Consider the following 24544-nt stretch of genomic DNA (forward strand, 5'->3'; position numbering starts at 1 on the left):
AAATGTTCTTCACGCCTATGAAGGCCGGCACAAAAGGATGGCATGGCAAACACCACGCTCGGCCGCCTTTATTCTCCAGTGCTGATATCTACGAACCTCGCCAGATTATTCATCGAAGGTTCAGTCGACCAAGGCAAGGCCCAGGAACAAATTGGTCGTGAGCGGGAATCGAACTCCGCTGTGATTAGCGCACTAACCACTGCATTACCACTCCGCATCACGACAGACGCCAATACAATCACATACCAATATACTTCAACACCCTCCAACATACTCGACTAATATACCAATAGACTCCAAAACACTCACGTACGGAAACCAAAACATGCACATTCCAATACAGAACACACACACACACCAACACACTTAATCACCTACACACATTCTCACACAGAAGCATACACGTACACATCGACATTACATACAGGCATCCCATTGTAACCTTATGGGCTGTCGGGGCAATTGCTGTTAGCGAGCACCTATGAAGGCTGGCACGGTACACGAGAAGGTGGGTGGCCAGCACCACGCCCGGCCGCCTTTGTCTCCCCAGTGGCGATGTTTACACACCGCACCGGGTCTCGTATGAGGCTGAGTCGACCTAGGGGAGGACCGGTTAGAATAATCGTCACTGGTGTTTGCCGTGAGCGGGGATTGAACTGGGTTTCGTAGCGTGGCACGCCAACCGCGACACGTACATACACGGTCACTCACACACACAGGAACATACACGCACACACCAACATTACAGACAGACATCCCATTTTAATCCCATGGGCTTTTGGGATAATGGTGTTAGTCCGCATGTGTTTTGCCTCTATCATCTAAATTATAAAATGACTATAAACTTAATTGGAAATAATATTGATTCAAATACAAATGTGGAAGGAATCGATAAGTGTATTGTTCGTGCAGGATGCCTGGCAATATGTATATATGTTGAACTTCTTTCGCACTGTAAGTAGCCTACCATGCCGATCGGGGGGTGCGCGGGAAGGACAACAGAACATTCAAGAAGAGAAGTTGGGGCTCATCGGCTGTATATTCATCATCAGCGTGGAACTTCTCGTGCAGCGCGACAGGGTTCATTGATTTAAAGCTTTCGTGACTGCAGTAATTCATATTCTTAGTTCTTTCGGTAAAGTCACGTTGAAGGGATATATATTTTATTATTTTGTTGTTTCCTTTCAACGTGACTTTACCGAAAGAACTAAGAATATAGGGTTCATTGAGTTAAGGCATTCCCTCCTCGCTCATCAATTTGCCATGCACGATTTTGGCTCTCTGCGAATCGTTTCTGGAACTCTGCACGACTTCAGAGAGAGAGAGAGAGAAATAAAGTGATAAGATAAAGTGATGAGGTAATGTGATGAGGTAAAGTGATGAGATAAGTTGATGAGATAATGTGATGAGGTAAAGTGATGAGATAATGTGATGAGATCAAGTGATGAGGTAAAGTGATGAGGTAAAGTGATGAGATAAGGTGATGAGATAAAGTGATGAGGAAAAGTGATGAAGTAATGTGATGAGGTAAAGTGATGAGATAAGTTGATGAGGTAAAGTGATGAGGTAAAGTGATGAGGTAAAGTGATGAGGTAAAGTGATGAGATAAGTTGATGAGGTAAAGTGATGAGATAAAGTGATGAGATAAAGTGATGAGATAATGTGATGAGGTAACGTGATGAGATGAAGTGATGAGGTAAAGTGATGAGATAATGTGATGAGATAAAGTGATGAGGTAAAGTGATGAGGTAAAATGATAAGATAATGTGATGAGATAAAGTGATGAGATAAGGTGATGAGATCAAGTGATGAAAGTGATGAGGTAAAGTGATGAGATACAGTGATGAGATAAAGTGATGAGGTAAAGTGATGAGGTAATGTGATGAGGTAAAGTGATGAGGTAAAGTGATGAGATAAAGTGATGAGGTAAAGTGATGAAGTAAAGTGATGAGATCAAGCGATGAGATAAAGTGATGAGATAAAGTGATGAGATAAAGTGATGAGGTAAAGTGATGAGTTAATGTGATGAGGTAAAGTGATGAGATAAAGTGATGAGGTAAGGTGATGAGATAAAGTGATGAGATAAAGCGATGAGATAAAGTGATGAGATCAAGCGATGAGATCAAGCGATGAGATAAGGTGATGAGATAAAGCGATGAGAGATAAAGCGATGAGATAAGAGAACGTCGCGCAACTTTAGAGGCATCTGCAGACGTTGCCTACATGCGTGTACGATACGCGCACATCCATGACATCCATGGCGTGTGATGTGTATTATAACCACATTTTTGGTCGTGTTATTATATTTTTCCTGCACGGTAATTAATAGCTTTTTATGTATTTATTTAAGGTAATTCCTCAAAAGTTTCTCGTAGACCAATGTCGCCATCCGCGAGATGTTCACGAGCATCTCTGGAACGTATCCCTCGCGAATCGCTAGGGTATACCGTAGGCGCAGAACCTTTCAAGTTGGACGAGGAAGGAGCGGTTAGTGGCAGCTATCCTGGTCATTATCATCCATAAAGCCCGGGTCTGTCCCGTAACCTCCTCCTACCAGCAAGGCTCCGACACGTCACGTGGCCTCGAAGTGCACTTAGCCTGGCACAATCGCGGCAGGGACGTCACAGACACTTGGTGACGAATGAAGGCAGTTGTTGCAGCGTGGTATAAAGCTTTGAAAGTTCGTGTGTGTTGTTGTCCCTTCACGTGCCACCCCCGACCCACGGCCTCGGCGTGTGTAGTCAAGGAGACAGGGAGACGGAACAAATGCTAATGCAAACGACTTCTGCGCAGCTATTTAAAAGGGCCAGTCGTTGCCACACTCGTACAAAGACAGAGATCTCCGTATAGCCCACGCAGGCTGTTGGGACAAGTGCTGTTAGCACACGACGTGCACATCGACACACACACACACGTGGACAAAGATCTCCCTGTGTAGCACTGATAGACTGTGCTGTTGTTTGTGAGCACCTATTAAGGTGGACACGTTGCACGAGGGGGCCAACACCGCACCCAGTCGCCTTTATCTGCCTAGTGATGACATTGACACACTACATACGACGAGTCAAAGATCTCCCGTCTAGCCTCATCAGACTGTAGGGACAAGTGCTGTTAGCGAGCGCCTATGAAGGCCGGAACGGTACACGAGGGGGTGGGTGGCCAGCACCACGCCCGACCGCCTTTGTCTCCCTAGTGACGATGTTTACATACCGCACCAGGCACTCATTTGAGGCTGAGTCGACCCAAGGGAAGCCCATGACCGGTTCAGATAATCGTCACTGGTGTTGGCCGTGAGCGGGAATCGAACCCAGGTAGCCGGGTTCATAGCGCAGCGTAGCGCTAACCGCTACACTATCGCTCACACACACGCACACACCTACACACCTACACAGGCATGCACGTGGACATGCACACGAGGTCATGCACATAAACAAGCACACACATGCCTAAACATACCCACTGCCTACTCAAGTTACAGCGCCTGGCAAAAAATATATTAATGCAGGATTTATAGCTCCTGAATTGTACAGAAACATACATCTATATATCGCAAGCCTCAGGTTATAATTCATGTAATTTATGTGTGGCCACCCTCTCTCTAAATCCCTCCCCTCTCCCCGCCCCCTACGAAAACAGCCACTGCTTCGTGCAGACGCTAGGGCCTAACGTCGTCTCTTCCTGCCGAGCCTGAACTTTTTGCTTCCTTTTCTCCGTTCTTCTTCCATCCTTTTCCTCTTGCGCCCCATTCTTTATCTTCTCTCTTCCCTCTCCCATTCCTTTCTCTTTTTTTTCATGCGGTACATCCTTGACTCTACTCACTGCCCCGTCGTCTGCCACGGGTAATAAGTTGCAAGCACTAGACAACTAAGAAAGTTATTTAAACACCAACATGATCTGTCATAATCAGACGAAGGCGTGTATCTCAGTAACAGCATGTTGCATTGTGTGACACGGATATCGGCCAAACCCCCATCAACATACATGAATCGCTTGGCATACGCATTCTGAGATAACGGAATGGCCCGGAAATGCCCGTCGCAGTGCAGCAGATATAACACGAGAGTTAAACTCGACACGGCGAGGGAATTCAATAGACAGACAGCAACTATATTTAACCAGGAGACCCTTACTTGTCAAGACTTTGTGTGGGAGGAAACCGGAATACCCGGATAGATCCCACCGTGGAAAGGAGGTGGGGGCATGATTATGTTGGTGCTATAAATGTCCAAATGATGGGACACTTTGTTGAGCTGTCCTTTGCGGCCAGGCCGCTTCTGAAAAATCAATTAATACCTCAGTGGGCTTTGCCTGGTAGGATGCGCATGGTTTAGTTTTACTTTTATGTGTTTTGGGTGATTCGTTTACCTTTCCTGTACTTTGCACTACTATCGTGTTTTTGTATTGTTTGTTTGTTTAAACGTTCTTAACCGCCCCTACTAGACGTCTGTGAAAAAGAGCTTTATAGCTCATCAGACTTCTCCAGTATAAATCTTCTCATTCTGGTTATTCTGATTCTGGTTAGATCAAACCTACGCTCCTCCATAACCACCCCAGCATGCAAAGATATATATTATGTAAAATCCTTGCACATCTTTTTGTAGGGGTCAACCTTATCCCTTTCCACCCTCACATCAGGCCAGGCAGACAAATGATCGTCCCCCCCCCCCTGCATCCTCTCCCCCGCCCTCTCTGTCTCTCTCTCCCAGAATCATCGAACCAATGGATCGCTCCGCGCTCAGCTCGACGATTTGGCTCGCCTTTCCAAGAATCCAGCAGACACAATCAGCGAAAGGGCACAGAGCGGGGGACATCCAACGCACGTCGAGAAATGGACACTAAGCACACCGCGTGCCCCACGCATACCACTCGTGCACAGACCTTTTGGCAATCCACTGCTGAATGTTAGAACCTCCTCCCCACGCCTGCGAGTGTCGCGGGGCGTTATTCGACACGTACCGTACTTAATGACCGCACTGGTCAGTGACGGGTTGGTGAATATGGGAGAGAATGTAGGCGTCGGAGCGTAGAAGTGCAGTGCAACCACTTGACCATATAGATGTTGCTGCACTGCCCACAACGTAGCATATTTGGAGTGCTGTGTACACACTCCCATGGTAGCGGAATCAAAATACAAGTTAACACGAATACAGGTGCAGTGCAAAGAACCGCGTGTAATGCAGCGCACATTGTTTAGTAGTTTATTAATAAGCCTCTTGAGTTACAGGGCGTGCGTGGTCTGCTCACGTGGGCGGTTAAAAGTCCTCGCTTACAAATGACCGCTCTCGTGCATCAAAGTAACGCGCGCGTCAAGACAAAGACGGAGCGGCCACTGCCACGGACGTTAACGAGAGAGAGCCGCACGGCACACGAGCGTTGACCGCACAGCAATTGGGAGGTGAAATTCAACCGATTTGAAGCTTTCGTGACTGCAAGGATTCATCTTCTTTGGTTCTTTCGGTAAAGTCACGTAGAATGAGAATAAAATAATAAAATAACACAATAAAATTCTCACGACGTTTCGGCTCTGTCATCCCGACAGTTCTGTACCTTTCACCTGAAGACAGCCGCTTGCGTTGTGGCCGAAACGTCGTGAGAATTTTATTGTGTTATTTTATTATTTTATACTCATTCTACGTGACTTTACCGAAAGAACCAAAGAAGAGAAATTCAACCGCTTGATAAAAGGGGGCCTTCCTCCCACTCCGCGCGGGTCGTGGTGGCTTACTCGACCATACTTCGCCACGCTGGTCGGTGGGTGGAATGTCAGAGGTTGGCGCTGCGTGGCAATGGATTTTCGCTGAGGCTACCTGCTGCCGACGAGGTATAGCTCCGCAGAAGTCTTTTAAATACTTGCGTTGCAGCGCCCGTACAATCCTAGACACTTATCGAGGTTCAAACCCTGGCTTAGCTTGCGAGATCTGTCGAGACCGAACGCATACCGGGTAATTCAGTCCTCCTAGACGATTGATGATGATGATGATGATCAACATGACGATGGAAATATGAAATAGGAGAGGAGGTCCAAGCAGCAACTATATCACTCCATTTATCAATCAGTCCCCGTATTGCCTTAACAGACTGTTGGGGCAATTGTTGTTAGCGAGCACCTATTAAGGCCGGAACGGGACACGAGGGGGGTGATGTGCCCCAACAACCTTCACAGACTGTTGGGGAAAGTGTTGTTAGGGAGCATCTACTCACCCACACTTCTGTGTCCGTTGAAACCCTGTAGCCGACCACGCCCTGTTGCCAAGCCATGCCATGCAACAGCGATGGCTCAGTTAGAATCCCAATAACGGTCCAGAACCTCATGCAGCAACAATAACAACAACCCTGCTGCACGAAACGAAACTCTTACTCACACAGGGTTTAGCCACGTGGATACCCCTGGACTCCACCGACCCCCTACCCCATCCCCCAACAATTAATGATTTAAGCAAATATTGATTAGGAGGGGAGGAATACATTCCTATAAAATACTACTGGAGGAAACGTAATTACTGTAAATCTAGAAATTACCAAGGAACAGTGTCTCGTGTAAATTTAGACATCCATTACCAATTTCTTTGGAGTGTTTAATTTAGAAACAAACATTACACATTTAAAAATGGAGGGAAACTACATACTGTATATGAATGTCATTGACATTTAGACAGCGCGTATCTCTGAAAAACAGTGGCGGGGAAGATAGCGAGTGTGCAGGCGGTACAACTGCACCGGGTCCCACGGGCCAGAGCCTCAGGGGCCAAGGCACTGGGCTACGAGGAGAGGGGGCGGGAGATTTGACAGGGGGGGGGGGGCTCATTTCAAGCCTTGTACTAGGGGCCCATGCCAACCACACTACGATACTGACCCCCCAATCCCCCAGCAAAAAAACACACACATTGCTTATAGGCTACACAGCTGTCACTGGAGGGCTGATGTTCGCCCGTTCTCAAGCTCCACTTCAGTCAGGGATCCGGTTGGACACGAGGGCTCTTCGGCAAACATGCGTTTGAAGCTCCCGTGGAAAGCTAATTATCTATTCAGGGCCCCTCGCTCGGTGAGCTTACAATCTGCATCCCATTACGTGGAGTTGTGACGAGCGCTGTATTCACCCCGAGCTCTCACGCTCTAGACGAGGGGTCGGCAGCCTGCGGCTCAGGAGCCACATGCGGCTCTTTACGGACTGCAGTGCGGGCTCTTGAAATTCGAAAAAAAAGGTCATGCTTGTTATTTTGGTTGCTGACCCCTGACCACTGGAAGTCCAGTTCACCATGGAATTCCAGTTCACCATGGGAGTCCAGTTCACAATGGGCAGGGGTCGGCAACCTGCGGCTCAGGAGCCGCATGCGGCTCTTTAAGGACTGCTTCGTGACGTTATTGATTCGGTAACCGCCTCGTATTCACGTGGATTGCGGCTCTGGAAATACTGAGTTTTGTCTCCTTTTTTACCGAATTCCCCCCAAAAATGGCTCTTGTTATTTTGGTTGCAGACACCTGCTCTAGACACACATGGGGGATGGACACTTAAGAGACGGCAAAGACCAAATGTGTAATCTTCGATTGGTGAAGTTGAGTGCAGTGCCAATACAAGCCCACCAAGGGCTACTTATAATGACCCTACAGTACGAGCAATTGGCCAAATACCAAATTACCCTCAACGCGCCCAATCGCGTCCGAACTCGTGAGCCAAGCAAAGTTGAGCCTGGTAGTGTTTGGATGGGTGACCACTACTAATGCTTGTCAGGTGTTGTAGGAAGGGACCAGAGAAGGCAGGAAGCAGTACGTGGCTTGGTTTTCTCCGCCTGCTCGGGTTTCTTCCCACACGACGGCAAACATCCCAAATCTTTAAGGACCCGACTGAAAAAGAGTCTCGAGAGAGATCGGTGGGGCTTTTCCTGGGTGAATACGTTAAAGTGAATTACGTCCTACACTTATAGAGTACAGTATATTCGTTTAAAATTAAACAACCTGCACGGGTTATCAGATGCAATCCCTCCTATAATCATCTTCAGACGCAGGAGATATTAAACACAACTATTAAACTATTTACTGTACATTATTTTATACTGGGAGGTGTAACAAAGCATCCATTATTGGTTTCGTAGACAGTACCCTTTTTAGGCTCATGGTGGATCGAATCTCGTTCGTAAGAAAATATGTGTATTAGAAAGATAGTTTGAGCTACTATGTAACGAGGAGATCAAAGCTATATTGAACGTGACAGAAAACAATAGAAACAATGGAAGACATTTAATACGAGACTAAATAATGTAACATCGCCAGGAATGTGATTCGCTACGAGTGCTGTACGACCCTTTGTCAATTAATCCGCTGCTGGATGAAGACCTCCGGCACGCCATATCGGCCGTGGGGAGTTGTTTGACCATACTTCACCACGCCGCTCAGTGCTCAGGCTCAAATCGATTTGAATGACTGGAACTCGGCAGGGTTGTTTTAGCCGCTGTGTTGTTGTAGCCATCAGCGCGTTGCCTCGACTGAGCGTGTTGGCAACACACGCAGCGGATAGATCATGGCTGATGGTGATGTTACTATATTACAGTCCTTTTTGTCAATCCGCTGCTGGATCAGGTAGCCGGGCTACGTAACGTAGTGCGCCAACCACTGCGCCACCGCTCCCCTCTAAAACATTGCCACGCGACCACACTCACCTCTTCGGGTGTCAACTCTGCTGGTTGCTGTTGCTGCTGCTGATGTTGTTGTATCCCGCGCATTGCTGCCCTCTCCACACACTCGTAATAACCGTGTCTCTTGTAATTAAGTACAATTAACTTCAAAACTTCTGATGTTTACAATTGCCGTACTACACGTGTTCCAAAGCAAATGGAAACAAAAACGCTGTCGGGAGTCGAACCCCACCGAAGTGCATAGCCAGTCAGTTGTGTGTGGTGGGCACATACAAACCATGCGGTTATAGCCAAGCCAGGGTAACGCGTTTGGCAGGCGATGGGTTAATGTGTGGCTAGGAAATAATGAAATGTGCCCTGCGTGGGATCGTCTTTCTCTGCCCTGGGTACACGGGGGGTCTCCGCTCAGTTCTCATGCACCGTGAGTAACCAGCCAGCCACCCTCCGCTCCGAAGGGTACTCGTTACGTGTTGCAGCTAATTAAGTGGTAGTGCAGGCCACATAAATTATTTCGCGGTGCTTATTGTGTGGGCAGCAGAAGACAGCGAAGCAGAATCAGTTGGTTGCATGGGTACATCGACACCGACCCCCACCCGCTACGCCTATTGCGTTTATGTCACTGTGAAATTATCGCAATGAGCAGTGTGCACTGCCTTGTAGAATGGCCCCGAAAGTTGATATCGCTTCCTGTAAACGTCTTTAGCAGCACGAGGGGGACACGCCGTTAATGTATGTCTTTTGATCACTTAAAATGACAAGACGGTCAAATGCATCGCGCGTTTGTCGATGTACTTCTGCGACCCTCTGGAACACTCTTCCTTCCGCTATTAAGAAGCCACTGGAGCAATATACTTTTAAAACTAGATTGAAAGCGAATTAATTTAGAACTGCTTTTTGTGCAGTTAGCACGGTTGGCTAGGTACGGTGTGAAGGAAGTTCAACATACGTATGTACACACCATCACGGCATTAACCAGCGATGGTAAAGTGCGGTCTAAAAAAAACTCCCACGACCTGTACAGCGTAAGGAGGCATTCATCCAGCAGTGGATTTACAACGCGCTGCGAATACGAATAATTTATCTTGCTTATATGCACAGTGAACAGTGCACGTTGTGACGAAGGTTCCTTCTCGTCAGACGATGATGTCAAAAGTTTCAGATGCAACGAGAGAAAGAAAACACATTCGTACTGCAAATGTAGTTATGTAGTATAGTAATTGTATTGGCATGTGAAAATGCGTAACACTAACAATGTACATACAGCCTGTTGTCAATGCACTGCTGAATAAAGGCATCCATTCCATATCGGGCATGGAAGGTGTTTTGGCCATACTTCAATACGCAGAAACGGTGCGGTTCCGTGCAGAGGAGTGCCCAAGGACCGGTTCTCGTATAACTCGCCATCGATGTTACCGGTGGCTTGGAACCAAACTCGAGATCGCCGAATGCGTAGCGCAGTATGCTAACCACCGCACGACCCACCACTCCAGTCCTCTACTATATATACACATATCACTGTGTCCCTAATTGCGTAATATACAACTCAATGAATGCAACTCGGTCACCTGTATCTCTTGAATGTTGGCCGTCGGGATGAGGATGGATTGAAGCCTGCCTCTGACGATGCTCCATGGCTCCTTCAGTGACCTCCGCGACTCCATCCCCTTGGAGTGGCTCTCGTCTCTGTGTCCTTCTCGTATCTGTGAGCACGACCTCTGCCCTCGTTGCCTTATATATTCCATATACAGGTGTGTGTGTGTGAATACGTATAGCGCCTCGTATGGAGGAGCCCTGTATATGGGTCATAACACGCAGTTTGCAGTCATAAACCCCTTTTTACTTTGCCGCCTGTAATTGTCTAAGGAGGATTTTTTTTTACATATTTGACAATAACTTTACAAGAAAGTTATATTCGTTGCGACGTTTCGAGCAATGGCCCTTCTTGATAGCACATTTGGTGATACTGCTAATGAGGTGTCACCAAATGTGAAAAATTGCCATCTACTCAACAAACGTGCAGGGCGTGATAACTAAAACAAATGTAAGTTAATCACCACCATAGTTTTTTTTATTGTATTTGAACAAATATTGCAACATGCACTGCTGTTAAGAAAAGTGGACTTGAGACAGGACACGTCGCCGGTGGTCGAGGCTAGCGACGGAGTGGAATCGAAAGGAGGGAAACGCGCTCGGGAGGACATCCACCGCAGAGATGGAGCGATTAGATCAGATCGTGTGTCAAAGGAGCAGGCACGGACGTTTGCATCGCGAGACGGTGAGAGACGGCAACCACTTGGGAATCAATTCTAGATTTGAAGCTTTCGTGACTGCAAGGATCCATACTCCTTTTTACCTACCATGTAGGTAAAAAAAAGATTTTACCTACGTGACTTTACCGAATAGAACCAAAGAGTATGGACACTTGGGAATCCTTCGTCCAGCAGTCGATAGGTCACGGATAATGATGATTAATCGGTTTTGGTCCAAAAATTAGTGTAATCCCGTATCGCGAATATGTATCGTAATTGTGACTAGGGGGGCGTCCATAAATGACGTCACGCACCTAGGGGGGGGAGGGGGTCAGACATTTGTAACGATGTGTGACGAGGGGGGGGGGGTTGAGAAATGTGACGTCACATCAAAATGCGCAACTTTAAATAAATATAGACAACACGTTCTACTTAATTAAATAGACTTTTTCAATAAATGTTTTCTCCTACAACATCAGAGTGCAGCGCCACATTAAATCCGCACTACAATGACAATAGTTTAAAGCGATTTGAAGCATGTTTTTTTGGGGGGGAGGGCAGAGCTTTGTGACGTCATATTTGAGGGGGGGGTCTGACTTTTTGTGACGCCGTATGACGAGGGGGGGGGTCAAAAATCGTCCAAAATCGCGTGACGTCATTTATGGACGGCCCCGTGTGTTTTTTCACGCCTCGTCTCGGCACGTCGTAAATTCTCTCTCGCTTGTTGATTTGGGGGGTTCGGAAACTTTTCCAGCCGTCTACGGTACCGCAGCGCCGCCTCTTGGCGCCACGCAGAACTGAGATAGCATCCTGGAGTGAACACTTCACGAGTGTACTTGCACCATGTTTGGCCAATTCCGTGCACGAGAATTCGAGTATATTTGGCTTCGTGTGATGGGGAACCGCAGTGCCCCGAGAAACCAAACACGTACCCGAGGGGTAACATTCGAAACTCGGCACGGATATGTTCAATCGGTGGCGTAACTACGTAATCAGCTCAGGGGTGGTGGTGGGGCAATTGGTCAGATGGGGCCCCAATATTTTATTTGTCTCACACGGTCGCACCTCGACTATTACACATCGCGGCTACTCTTGCCTAATCACATCATTACGCTCCCGGTCTCGAACATTTAATGTTGTAGGGGCGCTCCGTCTTCGCACAATGCGGCCGCTAAAGCTCTGTAGTTCCTCTTTGCAATATAATGGGTGCGTATCTAATTAAATAAATATACCAGAAACGAAGTTCTATGTCCAATGTTCTCTTACTCAAGGTACATGGTGGTTGTCGAGGGGGGCCCAACTCGTAGCTTTGGCCGCCAAGGGGGCCAAGGCACCCCCCAGTCCCCACACTCGTTACGCTACTGGGTTCAATCCATTACTGTGTTGTCATCTCATGGCCACATGGCAACCCCTCTCAGTAGATAACAATGCAGGGAAAACGGATCTAAACAATAACGGTTAAGTAACAAACAAAAAACTAACAGTAGAATCTCAATTATCCACGCTAATGACGGGAAGGACGGCCGGGGATAATTAAAAATCACGGATAATACAAAAATAAAAATTTTCCGAGGATATCGATGCCAAAAACCACTAACATTCGATCCGGCACAGAAGACTCCGTCCACTAAGTGGATCGTAAAGCCGCGCCAATCAAAATCAACCAAACTCCGCCCACCGTTGTAAAGATATGCAACTACTGTACTGTAGAGGCAATTATGTGGATTTCGGATTAACCAGAGGACATACTTGTTTGCTTTTCACACGTGACTTTCAATTAAATTTCCAAGAATGACAATTTATAACTGTTTTTATATTATTCTTTTGGGCTTAAGGGAAAATCCATGAGTAATTAACTTGTATCAAAATATCAGGTGCGTGGTGAATCCGCAAATCGGATAAACCGCACATGGATAATCGAGATTCGACTGTATACGTAAACACCAAACGACCAGTCATTGATGAAGAGTCGCTGATGAAGTTTCGGGTGAATGCTCCTATTATACAGCATACATGAGAACGGCAGATTGTGACACAGTATAAGGAAACAGTTTGCAAAACCGAATGTTTATTTTGAATGTTGATGGACTGAGTCACCACATTGCTAAAGTTTCCTCCCACCACTTTACAGCCACTCGTGCGTTCCGCCTTCCTCTCTCGGAGTTTGAGAAAGGGACCTTTAAACGTTTCGATTTAAAGCTTTCGTGACTGCAATGATTCATCTTCTTTGGTTCTTTCGGTAAAGTCACGTAGAATGAACCAAAGAAGACCTTTAAACGTTGTCCTGTGTTTAAATAGAACGTTATAATGTCACAAAGTATGTTTATTTGCCACCTGTACATCGACAACCACAACTAAAAGAACACACCGTTTAATTCGATTCATGAAATATTAAATCTGCACAGTTTTTACTTGTACTACACTATGAACCTGGTTACCTGAGTTAATTTCCCTGTCGTATGTATGTTTATTCTTGGTTCTTTCGGTAAAGTCACGTAGAAGAGAAACAATAAAATATATTTATAATATAAATATTTGTATTTTATTTTAAAGATAATAAAATATAAATATATTTTATAATATAAATATATTTTTATTATTTTATTGTTTCCCTTCTACGTGACTTTACCGAAAGAACCAAGAATATGAATCCCTGCAGTCACGAAAGCTTTAAATCAAAAGTATGTATTATGTTGAACTTCTTTCGCACCGTACATCGTCAACAGTGCTATTTGAATATGCGTGGAATCATAAGTGCCGCTGCTAACATAAGTGGCGAGTTTTATGTGAATCTGTCTCGCTGCCTTTCTTTCATCCGCACGAACTAGTGTGGTTGAAGTATTTTCAAACAACCCCGATGATCAACAGACATTCACAACAGCAGTTGATTGACAAATGGCTGTAAAAAGAAAAACGAGTTCGCCGTTACGTAGCTTAATGACACGAAGAAAATTTTCCAAATTAAGCAGAGAAAAACAATTATCTAAAAACATACCAACAAGACGGTAGACATGAAAAAGTATAATCGACTCATGCCTAATACAGTAGTTACTCTTCAGTAAACATGGAACGTTGGGCCAACATTAGTCCAACGGTTCCAACCACATGGCAACATTGCCCCAACTTTGCATGTTTACTGGGTACATACCCGAATGTCCACATTGTGGGAAGTCAACAGAGGTGGTCCTATGGATAGACTGTCACCAGCCATGGAAATGTGAAATGTACAGATTTCTCAGGGCTGCCCCGTTGCTCGCTTTGATTAGGGAGACTTTGATTTCTAATGCAAAAGAGCTCGTCGTTATTATTATTAAGTTGGGGTGTACCTATGCAACAATGTTTCAATTAAAAGTCGATTCTTCAACTCCATTTACGTGTAACTAAGCCCCCCGAAGGAATCAGTGTTTCTAGATTCGCAATTTTAACAGTCTCCCACTGTATAACACATACTGCATACACACAATAGCTTTGCTATCTTTATGGATAAATCAGAGAAGCTACATTGCGTTGTATGACCCTTTGTCACGAGGGTCGTGCGACATTGGGTTCTTTTGTTAAAGATGTTTTCCAGACAATTAATGATCAGTATTTATACAAGTGGGAGGAAACCGGTGGAGCTTGAGAAAACCCATTGGCGCGAGGGGGCAACACTCTATCCCCGTACAGATGTAAACAGATTAGTCCACTTGCTCTACTGCCTTCTGCTGGCGAGCCAGGATATAAGCTCTTACGCCTTACGTGAAGGGAGTTTCACAACATCTACGTGTGATACACCAACCTTCGCTGCATCCACAGGGCCGGGTTAGAGGCTCCGTGGATAATTGGCACTGCCCGGCCGATTTCCAACTATAATTCGTCAATCTGAACCCCTCTGTGCTCTGCAGGAGGACCGTTGCCTGAAACAATATCATCTATTTTTGGGTACTAATAAGGCAGGTGGGGTGGGGGGCATGGTAACATAATACAGTACAACTGATTGGGATCTATGGATTAAATACGGCTTACAATTGTAAATGATTATTATTACAGTCTTAGAACGCATGATTATACGCATGCTTTTTGGCCATTTAAGCACTATCCGTGCTCAACTCCTGCCTGCGATTTCGGACAAATAAGTCCGGTTAAAGAATTCGCATATTGCTCCGTCCGGGTGTACTGATTAATACAATTATCGATTAATATCGATGATATCAAGCGTGTGAACAATCCATTTTTTTCTCGAAACCGTATGCTTTTCGTAAAATGCGTTCGCGTGACTCCCTACAGACACTAGAGGCCGCTACACTCAGCACAGTGTAAAAACAAAATCGTTTCTAACTACGTGGACTTTACCGAAAGAACCAAAGAGTATATGGATTCCTGTAGTCACGAAAGCTTCAAATCAATACAAAATCAATACAAAATCAATTGTCGAGAATCTCGCCATTGGAATCGTGACCCCGTAAACGCCACAATCAATTAAATGGCGAGGAAATAATTAAATACAGATTCACCTGAATCGATTCGTACACGTTGCTTGCATGTTGCGCTCAATAATCGATTAAATGTCGATTTTAATAAATTTGGTCGATTATTTAGTCGCTCATACTCTTTGGTTTTATTCGGCAAAGTCACGTAGATAAAATAAAACAAAATAAAATAATTAGATCACATTAATTCTAGATTTGAAGCTTTCGTGACTGCAAGGATCTCATACTCTTTGTTTTTTATTTCGGTAAAGTCACGCTTATAATCGATGAATACATCGATTCTCCCGCCCACACTCCCCCTCCCCCACTGACGCGGACGCACGCGCGCGCTTTCCCGCGAACGGCGCGCGCGGTCACGTGATCGGGCTCGAGCGGAGGGGGAGGGGTCGCGGGGGGAAGAGGAAGGGGGCGGGAGTTTAGGAAGAGGGGAGGGGGGGTGGTTAAGGGAAAGGGAGAGTAGTTGAAGGGGAGGGGCTAATGGGGGGAGAGGAGGGGCTAATGGTGGGAGGGGAGGGGCTAATGGTGGGAGGGGAGGGGCTAATGGGGGAGGGGAGGGGCTAATGGGGGAGGGGAGGGGCTGTGGGAGAGTGGAGGGGCTCGGGGAGGGAGCGGCCGCCATATTGCGGCTCCACGGCGGCCCGGGCAGCGCAAGCGAGGCCGTGCGTCGCGACGTAAGCGGCTGCTTCTTTCCTTTCCCATTCACTTTTTTTTTACGAATGAAATAATACTCGATGGAGAAAAGAATCACTCCGGTTTCGCCTCCGCTCGGTTTTTTTGTTTGTTGCGTCGCGAATTCGCCGCGGTTCGAGGCGCCCCTGCGTGAAACGCGGGCGCGGCGAGGGTTGAGACCTCCCCGCCAGGCGAGCACGAGGCGCCGGCCTAGCGGTCACGTGTGCCGGCCCCATCGCTGTGTCCTCTTGAGGGCCCTGTAGCCCCTCATCGGGGCTCTCTACCCCCCTGGCTGGATCCTATAGGGGTGCCGTACCCCCTAACGGGGGTCCCCCTGTCTCCTAAATGTACCCTATACCCCCCCCCCCCCCAGCAGGTTTCTGTATCCCCTGGAAGAATCCTGTATTAAATAGCGAGGTCCCATAACCCTGACCGGGTCCTATACCGCCTAGTAGGGCCTTCTACCCCCTAATGGCGTTGTATGTTTTGGGGGGGCGCCTTAAGCCCCCGAGTAGGGCCCGGTACACCCTGACGGCAGGGTCCTGTTTGGCCTGAACCTCCAAATGATCCATTATCAATATGGACCCCCCTGAAAGTAGTCTTATAGTAGGACTATGTACCACAATAGCGCTAGCGTGCTCCTGTTTCCCATAGGGCTATATATCTTACAGCCAGATCGTATAGCACATTTTCTCTCGTATCTGGATTCTGTGGTACGGCCTGTTGTACTCTACAACACATTATTTGACCAAGTCGCTATACTCTAAGCTGGGTCGATATACCCAGTAGCAGGGCCGTTTATCCTGTGCCACGTCTCTTTTTATCCGTGGTTGAATCCAATCGCAGGGCGTAATTGTTCACCGCATCCTCTAAAGGGTTCGAATATCCGTATCCCTGTATCCAGCCGTACTTTGTAGTGAGCCCCTACTCCCAGGCTGGCCTTTGTACTGTGCTTGTCCTTTATTATACCAGCAGTCCTTGTATAAATTCCCCGTAACCAGCCTGGCGATTGTAATTAAGCTATGTGTCCGGCTATACTCGACCTATGTCCTATATCTGACCCGACCCTTACACCCGTCCTGATTATAAAACCCAACGTGAACCTTGTATCAGGTATTACCCCACGCAGCCACCTGGCCAGGCCCCAATGCAACATATCAACAATACCTGGCCAGACCCAGATCACGCGGGCATCCCATCGCTCCCCGTAATCAGATCCCCGGAATGTGTGAGGCAAAGCTTCTTTTAAGGACGCCCTCCAGGATGAAAGGGGCTCCATGCAATCGGCATTAATATCCCCACCCCACCACGGGCTACTTAGTCGCGCAAAGCACACTGCCAGCTCTTCCTCATTCCACCGTCACTCTCGCTCACGGTCCCCGTCGCTCTCTCGTCTCTCAGCCACGTTCCCCTGAGGCACGGACAGGGTGCCGCCTGTGGTCGCCATGTCGGGCCCCGTGGCTAGCCGGCCCAAGTTGTACGCCGAGGCCAACTCGCACCGGGCGAGAGACTACTGGGACTATGAGGCGCACGTCGTGGAGTGGGGGTAAGAAGCGCGCGCACAATCATCGGCGTTTTAATCTCATTTGTCATTGTTCACATTTCTGATGTATACGTGTGTAATTGATGATAATATCAACTTTCTTGTCCAGGCACATTGACATGTTGCTTTTGTTACTAGCAAATTACCATATAACAGAACAATCCCCCGATCTCGACCCACACCCACTGTCTGGTTGACCGGCCCTTTGTGGCGTGCCTTATGGCTGCTTGTCTTTTGTCTAGATTTTAGGCTTGTGTCAGGCTAGATGTTGGCTAGAACCATTGAGATCGTTAGTAACTTGTTTTGAAACCAGGCTGTTGTAGCTCCATTAGTCCAGTAGGCGGGTGTTGAGTTTTTTTGCTCCATAGTTCCTTATTGCTTAAAAGCACATAGCTGTTACACAGTCAAGCATTTCCTTGTTTGATGGCTCCTGGGTTTATAGTCAAATTACCATTGGTCAAAAATCCCAGGAGCATGTGACACACTGTGAACCACTGTCCTTGAGTATGGGAGTACGGCATAAATAAACAATGCCCTGGTTCATGTAATGTGGGAGGGCTCGATTGGGAGACGACGGTGCAGTGCATTGTGCTTCTGAGTGTGGTGGTGCGGTCGCAACCTAGTGTTGGTGCATGCTTGAATGGTGAATATAGCGTTGTTCACACTTTCCAGGAACCAGGACGACTATCAGCTGGTGAGGAAGCTGGGTCGGGGCAAGTACAGTGAGGTGTTCGAGGCCATAAACATCACCAACAACGAGAAGGTCGTGGTAAAAATTCTCAAGGTGGGTAAGCATTACCGCTTGCAGCCACACTTGCTCGCTCAAGCTTTGGTGTTGGATGTTCGTGCTATTTTAGTGTTGCCAGTGGCTGATGCAAATCCCCTTGTGTGCGCAGCCAGTCAAAAAGAAGAAGATAAAGCGAGAAATCAAGATCTTGCAGAACTTGCGCGGAGGTCCCAACATAATCACTCTACTGGACATCGTCAAAGACCCCGTGGTGTGTGTTAAATCGTACGCCCGCTGTTGCACAGAGCAGGACTGCTGCCTTCACTCAATGATGCAGGGCACACTGAGAAATATGCACAGAAGCGCCTGCAGGGTGTCCTTAAAGTCCTTGAGGGCGAAAGCCCCATCGTTTGCTTCAAATGGCGCTGCAAGGAGAAGGATGGTCGTCAATTTAAGCAATACAATTATTCGAATATCCACCCTGCTATTTAGCAGAGGTGATGTCTGTGGGTCTTTCCTGTGGGGCTATTTTTTTCCACCATCACTCAGAAGGACCTTCAGGAAACCTTGTAAATCAATAGATTTTTGTTCATTTACGAGAACCTTTCAACATTTAAAAGGACACAAGTGAAACAAATAATGTAATCATGCTTTGGCTAATAATTAAGCTAACATTTTTGTTGTTGTGTAGTTGAAATGGTATGGCATGGAAAGTTTGCATTGGTTTGTTTACCCTGCTGCCATGGTCTGATGGGCATGTGGTGTGTTGTTCTGTAGTCCCGGACACCGGCCCTGGTATTTGAATACGTTAACAACACAGACTACAAGGTAATGCATTTTTACCTCCCACATGCTCATTTAGCTTGGCAACCTGTATTTTTGTAGCTTTTTGTGTAGTGTACAGTTGTTGCTTTTGCATGTTCTCACTATATACACAATTGTGTAAGCTATTAATTTCTGTACACTGTTCAACTTGTTAATTTTTTAGGCTTGAATATTAAGTATTTTCTTGTGCAAAATGTCCAGAAAACTGTTGAAAGGTTTTTCCTCCATGGCCATATTTTTATTTTGTTACAGCAACTCTACCAGACGCTAACAGATCAGGACATTCGCTTCTACATGTATGAAATCCTGAAGGTGAGGCACTAATGCCATCCATCTATCCCACACCTTATCTTGTGTTGCTTAGCACTAGCCTGAAGGCATACAAATGCCTGCATCTGAATTATGAATACATTCTCTTCGACTTATAATTGTAATGTTTGTTGTCGAGTTGTAATTTCATTCGTATTTCATGAGCTGACAGAACTTGGCAAGAATACTTGACGTGCAACTGTCAACATCGCCCATTCACAATGCTCTGCATGATGTAATACAGTTATGGAAGAGACAGTAGATTTTTAGAGTTTAAAAAGCTGTGTACCTTTAGGTATTATGTCAGGGGGAAAGACCATAGTTCAATTTCCAAAGTGCAGGTTCTTTTATGATGCAATTTGCAGTGTTGAAATGTCTCACTTGACCTATAGTTTCGTGAGAAAATAATGTTGTGCTTGAGAAAGTCTGATGTGTATTCTGCTGCTGCCATTTTTCCAAAGGCCCTCGACTTCTGTCACAGCATGGGCATAATGCACCGGGATGTAAAACCGCACAACGTCATGATTGATCACGAGAACCGGAAGGTAACAACGCATTAGTTTTGTAGATGGTTAGAGATGCTGATCAAGTACTTATTGATGTACTGCTCACAGCTACATGCATGTACTGTTTTCACTGCTGCTACAAGGCTTGGTTTCTCAGCTCCTGGTAATAAGGCTCCGATGAGAGTTGTCTTTATTCTTATGTTTTATAGACATCTGTCAACTCAATTATTTGTGGGTTTTTACACTACAGCTTTTATTGCAGCCTTGTGCAAATGCAGCTGAGCCATGCTGATGTGCTGTACGTCCGATGTCTTTCTACAGCTTCGGCTAATAGACTGGGGCCTGGCTGAGTTTTACCACCCTGGGCAAGAGTACAATGTAAGAGTGGCATCCCGATACTTCAAAGGCCCCGAGCTTCTGGTTGACTATCAGGTTGGTGGATACTGGGCCAGTGGAGTATATTATTATAGGCAAACTACTTTCCTGCAGATAACATTGTACACATACAGCACGTATGTCAATCTACTGGATGCAAACCTCCACGCTGTGCGGGTTGTAGGGGTTATTTGGCCATACTTAAAGATGTCCATTGAGGGTTGGTATTGGTGAGGAGCATCGAAGTAGTGCAACAATGGATTGTGCGGCACTGCCCTCTGATGTTCATCATGTAGCTCCGCAGCCTATAATAACCTGTTTGTGCATTCTGATTGCCGATCCAACCACTGTCCTGGCTCAACACCACTTAGATTATGATATTCTAATGAGATCAGGTGCATTCTGTGTAATTTTGTCATGAGCAAATTATGTTGCTACTTACCAGTTCGGCCTTTGTATGTATGTTGAACTTCTTTTGCACCATACGTAGTCAAACTTTTTGCCCAGGGGGGCTATTGGTGAGGCCATGATATTAAGATGTTGATTTTGTGATGTCAGATGTACGACTACAGCCTTGACATGTGGAGTCTTGGATGCATGCTGGCAAGCATGATCTTCCGCAAGGAGCCGTTCTTTCATGGGCACGACAACTACGACCAGGTAAGAGCTTTAAACTGAACACTTCCTCACTACACGTGTTTTATACACCTCAAGTGTGTGCTGAAAACATCAGTGGAACTCTTTGTGAATGTGTGTTTATGTCGACAGCTCGTGCGTATCGCACGCGTGCTAGGCACAGAAGAGCTTTACACATACATCGACAAGTACAATATCGATCTTGATCCACGCTTCAATGACATACTGGGCAGGTGAGTTCCACAGGTCTTCATTTCAGCTGTAGTTAAGTTACGGTTTCTGTATCAACCAAACCTTCATTAGCAACTAGGCTTGTGAAACAATAGCCATTGCATGGTTTGTGCTGCATTTCTTATGGGAATGTTATGGTGTGTTCACAACTAAAGGGAGTGAGGAACCTATGGGCCCACAAGCTGCATCATATTTCATTTCATGCCACCATTTGCCACACGAGGCCTACCACTTCGAAATAGCTTGCAAACGATAGTTTTGCAGCACTGCAAGAATCTTGGCCACATTAATTGGCTAGTAGAGGGGGGATATTTTTAAACCAGGCAAAATCATTTGTAATTTTAGTACATCAAACACCCTGTAAAAGTGAACTGTTAATTATGTATGTATTTTATTGGCTAAAGCTACGTATGTAATGTGTGGCCTACAATAGGTATTTAAAAGTAATTTTTGGTCATCAAGAAAGAAAATGTTCCCCACCACTGATGCTGAAATATTAACTTGCAGCTTGTGAACCACACAAACGCGAGCCAACTGTTTTCTGTTGCGACGTACCCACAGGCATTCGCGTAAACGCTGGGAGAGATTTGTGCACAGCGAGAACCAGCACCTAGTGAGCCCCGAGGCGCTCGACTTTCTGGACAAGCTGCTGCGATACGACCATCAGACCCGGCTCACGCCACGTGAGGCCATGGAGCATCCATACTTCTGTACGTCTGACACGGTGCCAGCGCAACGTGCACATTGCCGTTGCCAAGTTGGTTATATACACACACTCGGTGTGATGTATCTTGTTGCTTCTCTAATGTCCCTCTGATATGATGCATGCCTGTTATATTATTACACCAATGTGGCAAATAATACTTACTCATTGGTCTTTGGGACCTTGGCATTTAGAGCTTGTAAAGTGTGTTGAAAATAAAGTGATGTGACCATACACAGGCATACTTGGAATAATAAATTATTAACCATGTTCCACGTGAAACAAATTTTCTTCCACGGTTACTGATTATTTTTTTTACCATTTAACACTATTTTCACACTGAGAGCATGTTAAACATGGACATTTTCAGTCTGACCCTCATAATTTTGCCTAAAAAAATTGATTATCATTTTAATGGTTCAGCATAATGCATAAACAAATCATTGGTATGTATTTGAAGGTGAAGTTGCGGTCGTTTAAATGGTTTGTGTTGTGTTTGGCAGACCCCGTGGTGAAGGAGCACGGCAGGAAGGGCTCGATGAGTGGTTTGTTTGGCAACTCCACGACCCCAAGCTCCACCCCAGGTCTGTATCGCTCCATGACTTGGCAAATCATTGCCATTGTTGTCAAGTCGTGGGTGACATTTTCTTATTTTAGCCAGAAAAATGTACGAGTGACAGCATGATTTGAAATGCCTATTTTGGTCAATAACTTTGGTAAATGATTTGGATCTGTTTAATACGTATAAATATATTGAATATGCAGTTCAATGTTGGCTACCACAGTGTACACAGGATAGATACTGAATGCTATTTGCAGACTGTTGCGTGTTGTGTAACCCATAGTGTAACATAATTCTCAATGTATCGCATTTATACACAGCAGTGCAGTGTTGCGATATATTAACCTTATGGCAGGACCCCGGGGTTCAAATAAACGGAAGTCAAAATCGTAATTTATTTTTGGCGACTCTGTCCCACCGCGCACATAAACGCCATGACCCACCTGGCGTGGATCATTCTGTTGTAATATGCAAGCGCAGCAAGGATGAATGCGCAGAAGAAACCAAACTTTTATTAGCGCATCACGTAGAGCTTGTCGAGAGGAATAGATTGCCATATCGTTCGCCTTCAACAGACATAAAATGACGTGGCATCAGTTTATGCGAGAGCCGGGGGCTTATGGAACCCCGGGGTCCTGCCCATAAGTTTCAAATGGAGAGTGTATACAATACATTTTGGCCAAGCAATAAGTGTTGCATTAGTAACTGTTTATGTAATACTTCTGGCAGAATGTGTATAAAGCATGGGATGGCCCACTGGTGCACATGTACAGTTGAATTGATAGTTTTATAGAAACAGTGTAAATGAAGGTGGCCGTGTGGGTCAGAAGTCAGAGCCGCTGTTATTGTACCAGATTAAGTTTAGTGTGATGAACTCAGCTGGGTCACCAATGCCTCAACAACAACAAATTATTCACTTAATTTGGATTAATTCCAGCTACAATATTTGTAATAGCTTCATGACTGTCACTGGACAGCATTACCTTGAAGCAGGGTGGGTGGGAAAGTGCTGCCCCCCAAGTGTGTTGATAGTCGCTTAAAGGGATCTCAGAAATAGTTGTGATATCGACTTCCTCGGGCCATTCTGAATAAAATAACACCAATAATGCAATCGGGATAATATTTGGGGAAAGGACACAGAAAAAAACACAGCGGAAGAGTAAGTATATTTGTGCCGAATTTAAGTTGTCAGAGGGCCTCTAAATCAGCACTGTTAACATATACATTCACAGCCCTTTGTCCACTGACCGCAATGGCCTTCCCATACTGTGCAGGTCGTGGGGGTTATTTGTTCATATTTCTCTGGTCAGTGTGGGTTGGTGAAGGTGTGGAGCAAAGAAATACAAGATAGCAATGGATTTTGGTTCACTCCCCTCTACTGTCCCACCTGTAGCTTCACAGCTGCATATGACAACTGGTGAACATGGCCCTCCAACCAAGCACTGTCCAGACTCAACTTATACTGTGAGATCAGGTACATTTTGGGCGGTTTGTAATGCTGTGTGTCTGCCATGCCCTTTAGTCACTTCCTTCCCCTCATACATCTTTCTCCAGCAGGCCTGAGCTCACCACGTGGGAGCCTGACGTCAGGGGGGGCCATGCTGTCCCCCGCCGGGGCTCCCGCCACCCCTCCCCTGCAAACGGCAGCAGCGGTCGGCGGGTCACAGCAGTAGCCCCTGGGGGGGGTGCCGTGTGGCCCCGTGGATGTCGCGATGGGCCGCTGTGGCCACACGTGTGTGCGGCCGAGACCGAGCGATCGGTTGGGGCAGCCACTGTAAAACAGAAATCTCCCAACCTGCCACTAATGTCATTAAGCAAGCGGGGGATGGGTCAGGTTTTGGCGTTGTCCGGAACGGGTGAGCTGGCTTCCTCAGGTTTGGTTGGAAATCCGATTTACAGTTTGTCGTGATGCACAGGCCGTACAAAGGTTTAGAATTTTCTAAGGGTCTTGTTTAATTATTATTGTTAAAAATTTTTGTTATTTTTTTTATTAATATACTGCAATATATACTAAACATTCGTACAAGACCTCACGGGTACAACACAAATATGTTATTGCAGACGGACTTTTGTGGAGAGACTGCTGATGTTCACATGTTCAGTATCGGCT

The 24544-nt window shown here is 46.1% G+C and overlaps 2 protein-coding genes across 3 annotated transcripts in view; one reads left to right on the forward strand and one right to left on the reverse strand.

The window, feature by feature from the left end:
• Nucleotides 1-10353, reverse strand: part of DNAH5 (dynein axonemal heavy chain 5) — a 111149-nt gene extending 100796 nt beyond the window's left edge. Inside the window, exon 1 of the mRNA XM_076069536.1 lies at nucleotides 10196-10353. Coding sequence (XP_075925651.1) covers nucleotides 10196-10291 — 96 coding nt within the window. The 5' untranslated portion in view covers nucleotides 10292-10353. The remainder of the gene's footprint in view (nucleotides 1-10195) is intronic.
• Nucleotides 10354-15927: 5574 nt separating this feature from the next.
• LOC116945858 (casein kinase II subunit alpha-like) lies at nucleotides 15928-24544 on the forward strand. 2 transcript variants are annotated; one of them, XM_032960463.2, is made up of 13 exons: nucleotides 15928-16019; nucleotides 17419-17563; nucleotides 18233-18344; nucleotides 18457-18558; nucleotides 19065-19115; nucleotides 19365-19424; nucleotides 19883-19966; nucleotides 20249-20359; nucleotides 20861-20962; nucleotides 21071-21171; nucleotides 21731-21879; nucleotides 22376-22456; nucleotides 23989-24544. In XM_032960463.2, the coding sequence occupies exons 2-13, from the start codon at nucleotides 17463-17465 to the stop codon at nucleotides 24105-24107; spliced, it is 1173 nt and encodes a 390-aa protein (XP_032816354.1). In that variant the 5' UTR covers nucleotides 15928-16019; nucleotides 17419-17462; the 3' UTR covers nucleotides 24108-24544. The 2 variants fall into 2 exon arrangements, with proteins under 2 accessions (XP_032816354.1, XP_032816355.1); XM_032960464.2 differs by having other exon boundaries at nucleotides 23992-24534.

This window comes from Petromyzon marinus, chromosome 25 (assembly GCF_048934315.1).
Source record: "Petromyzon marinus isolate PM22_M1 ecotype Great Lakes invasive population chromosome 25, UKy_Petmar_22M1.pri1.0, whole genome shotgun sequence".
Classification (NCBI taxonomy): domain Eukaryota; kingdom Metazoa; phylum Chordata; class Hyperoartia; order Petromyzontiformes; family Petromyzontidae; genus Petromyzon; species Petromyzon marinus.

Coding starts and splice junctions, on each gene's coding strand:
- LOC116945858 (XM_032960463.2), top strand. CDS start 17,463: ATGTCGGGCCCCGTGGCTAGCCGGCCCAAGTTGTACGCCGAGGCCAAC. Junction 17,564..18,232: donor GCGCACGTCGTGGAGTGGGG/GTAAGAAGCGCG, acceptor CACACTTTCCAG/GAACCAGGACGACTATCAGC. Junction 22,457..23,988: donor GACCCCAAGCTCCACCCCAG/GTCTGTATCGCT, acceptor ATCTTTCTCCAG/CAGGCCTGAGCTCACCACGT.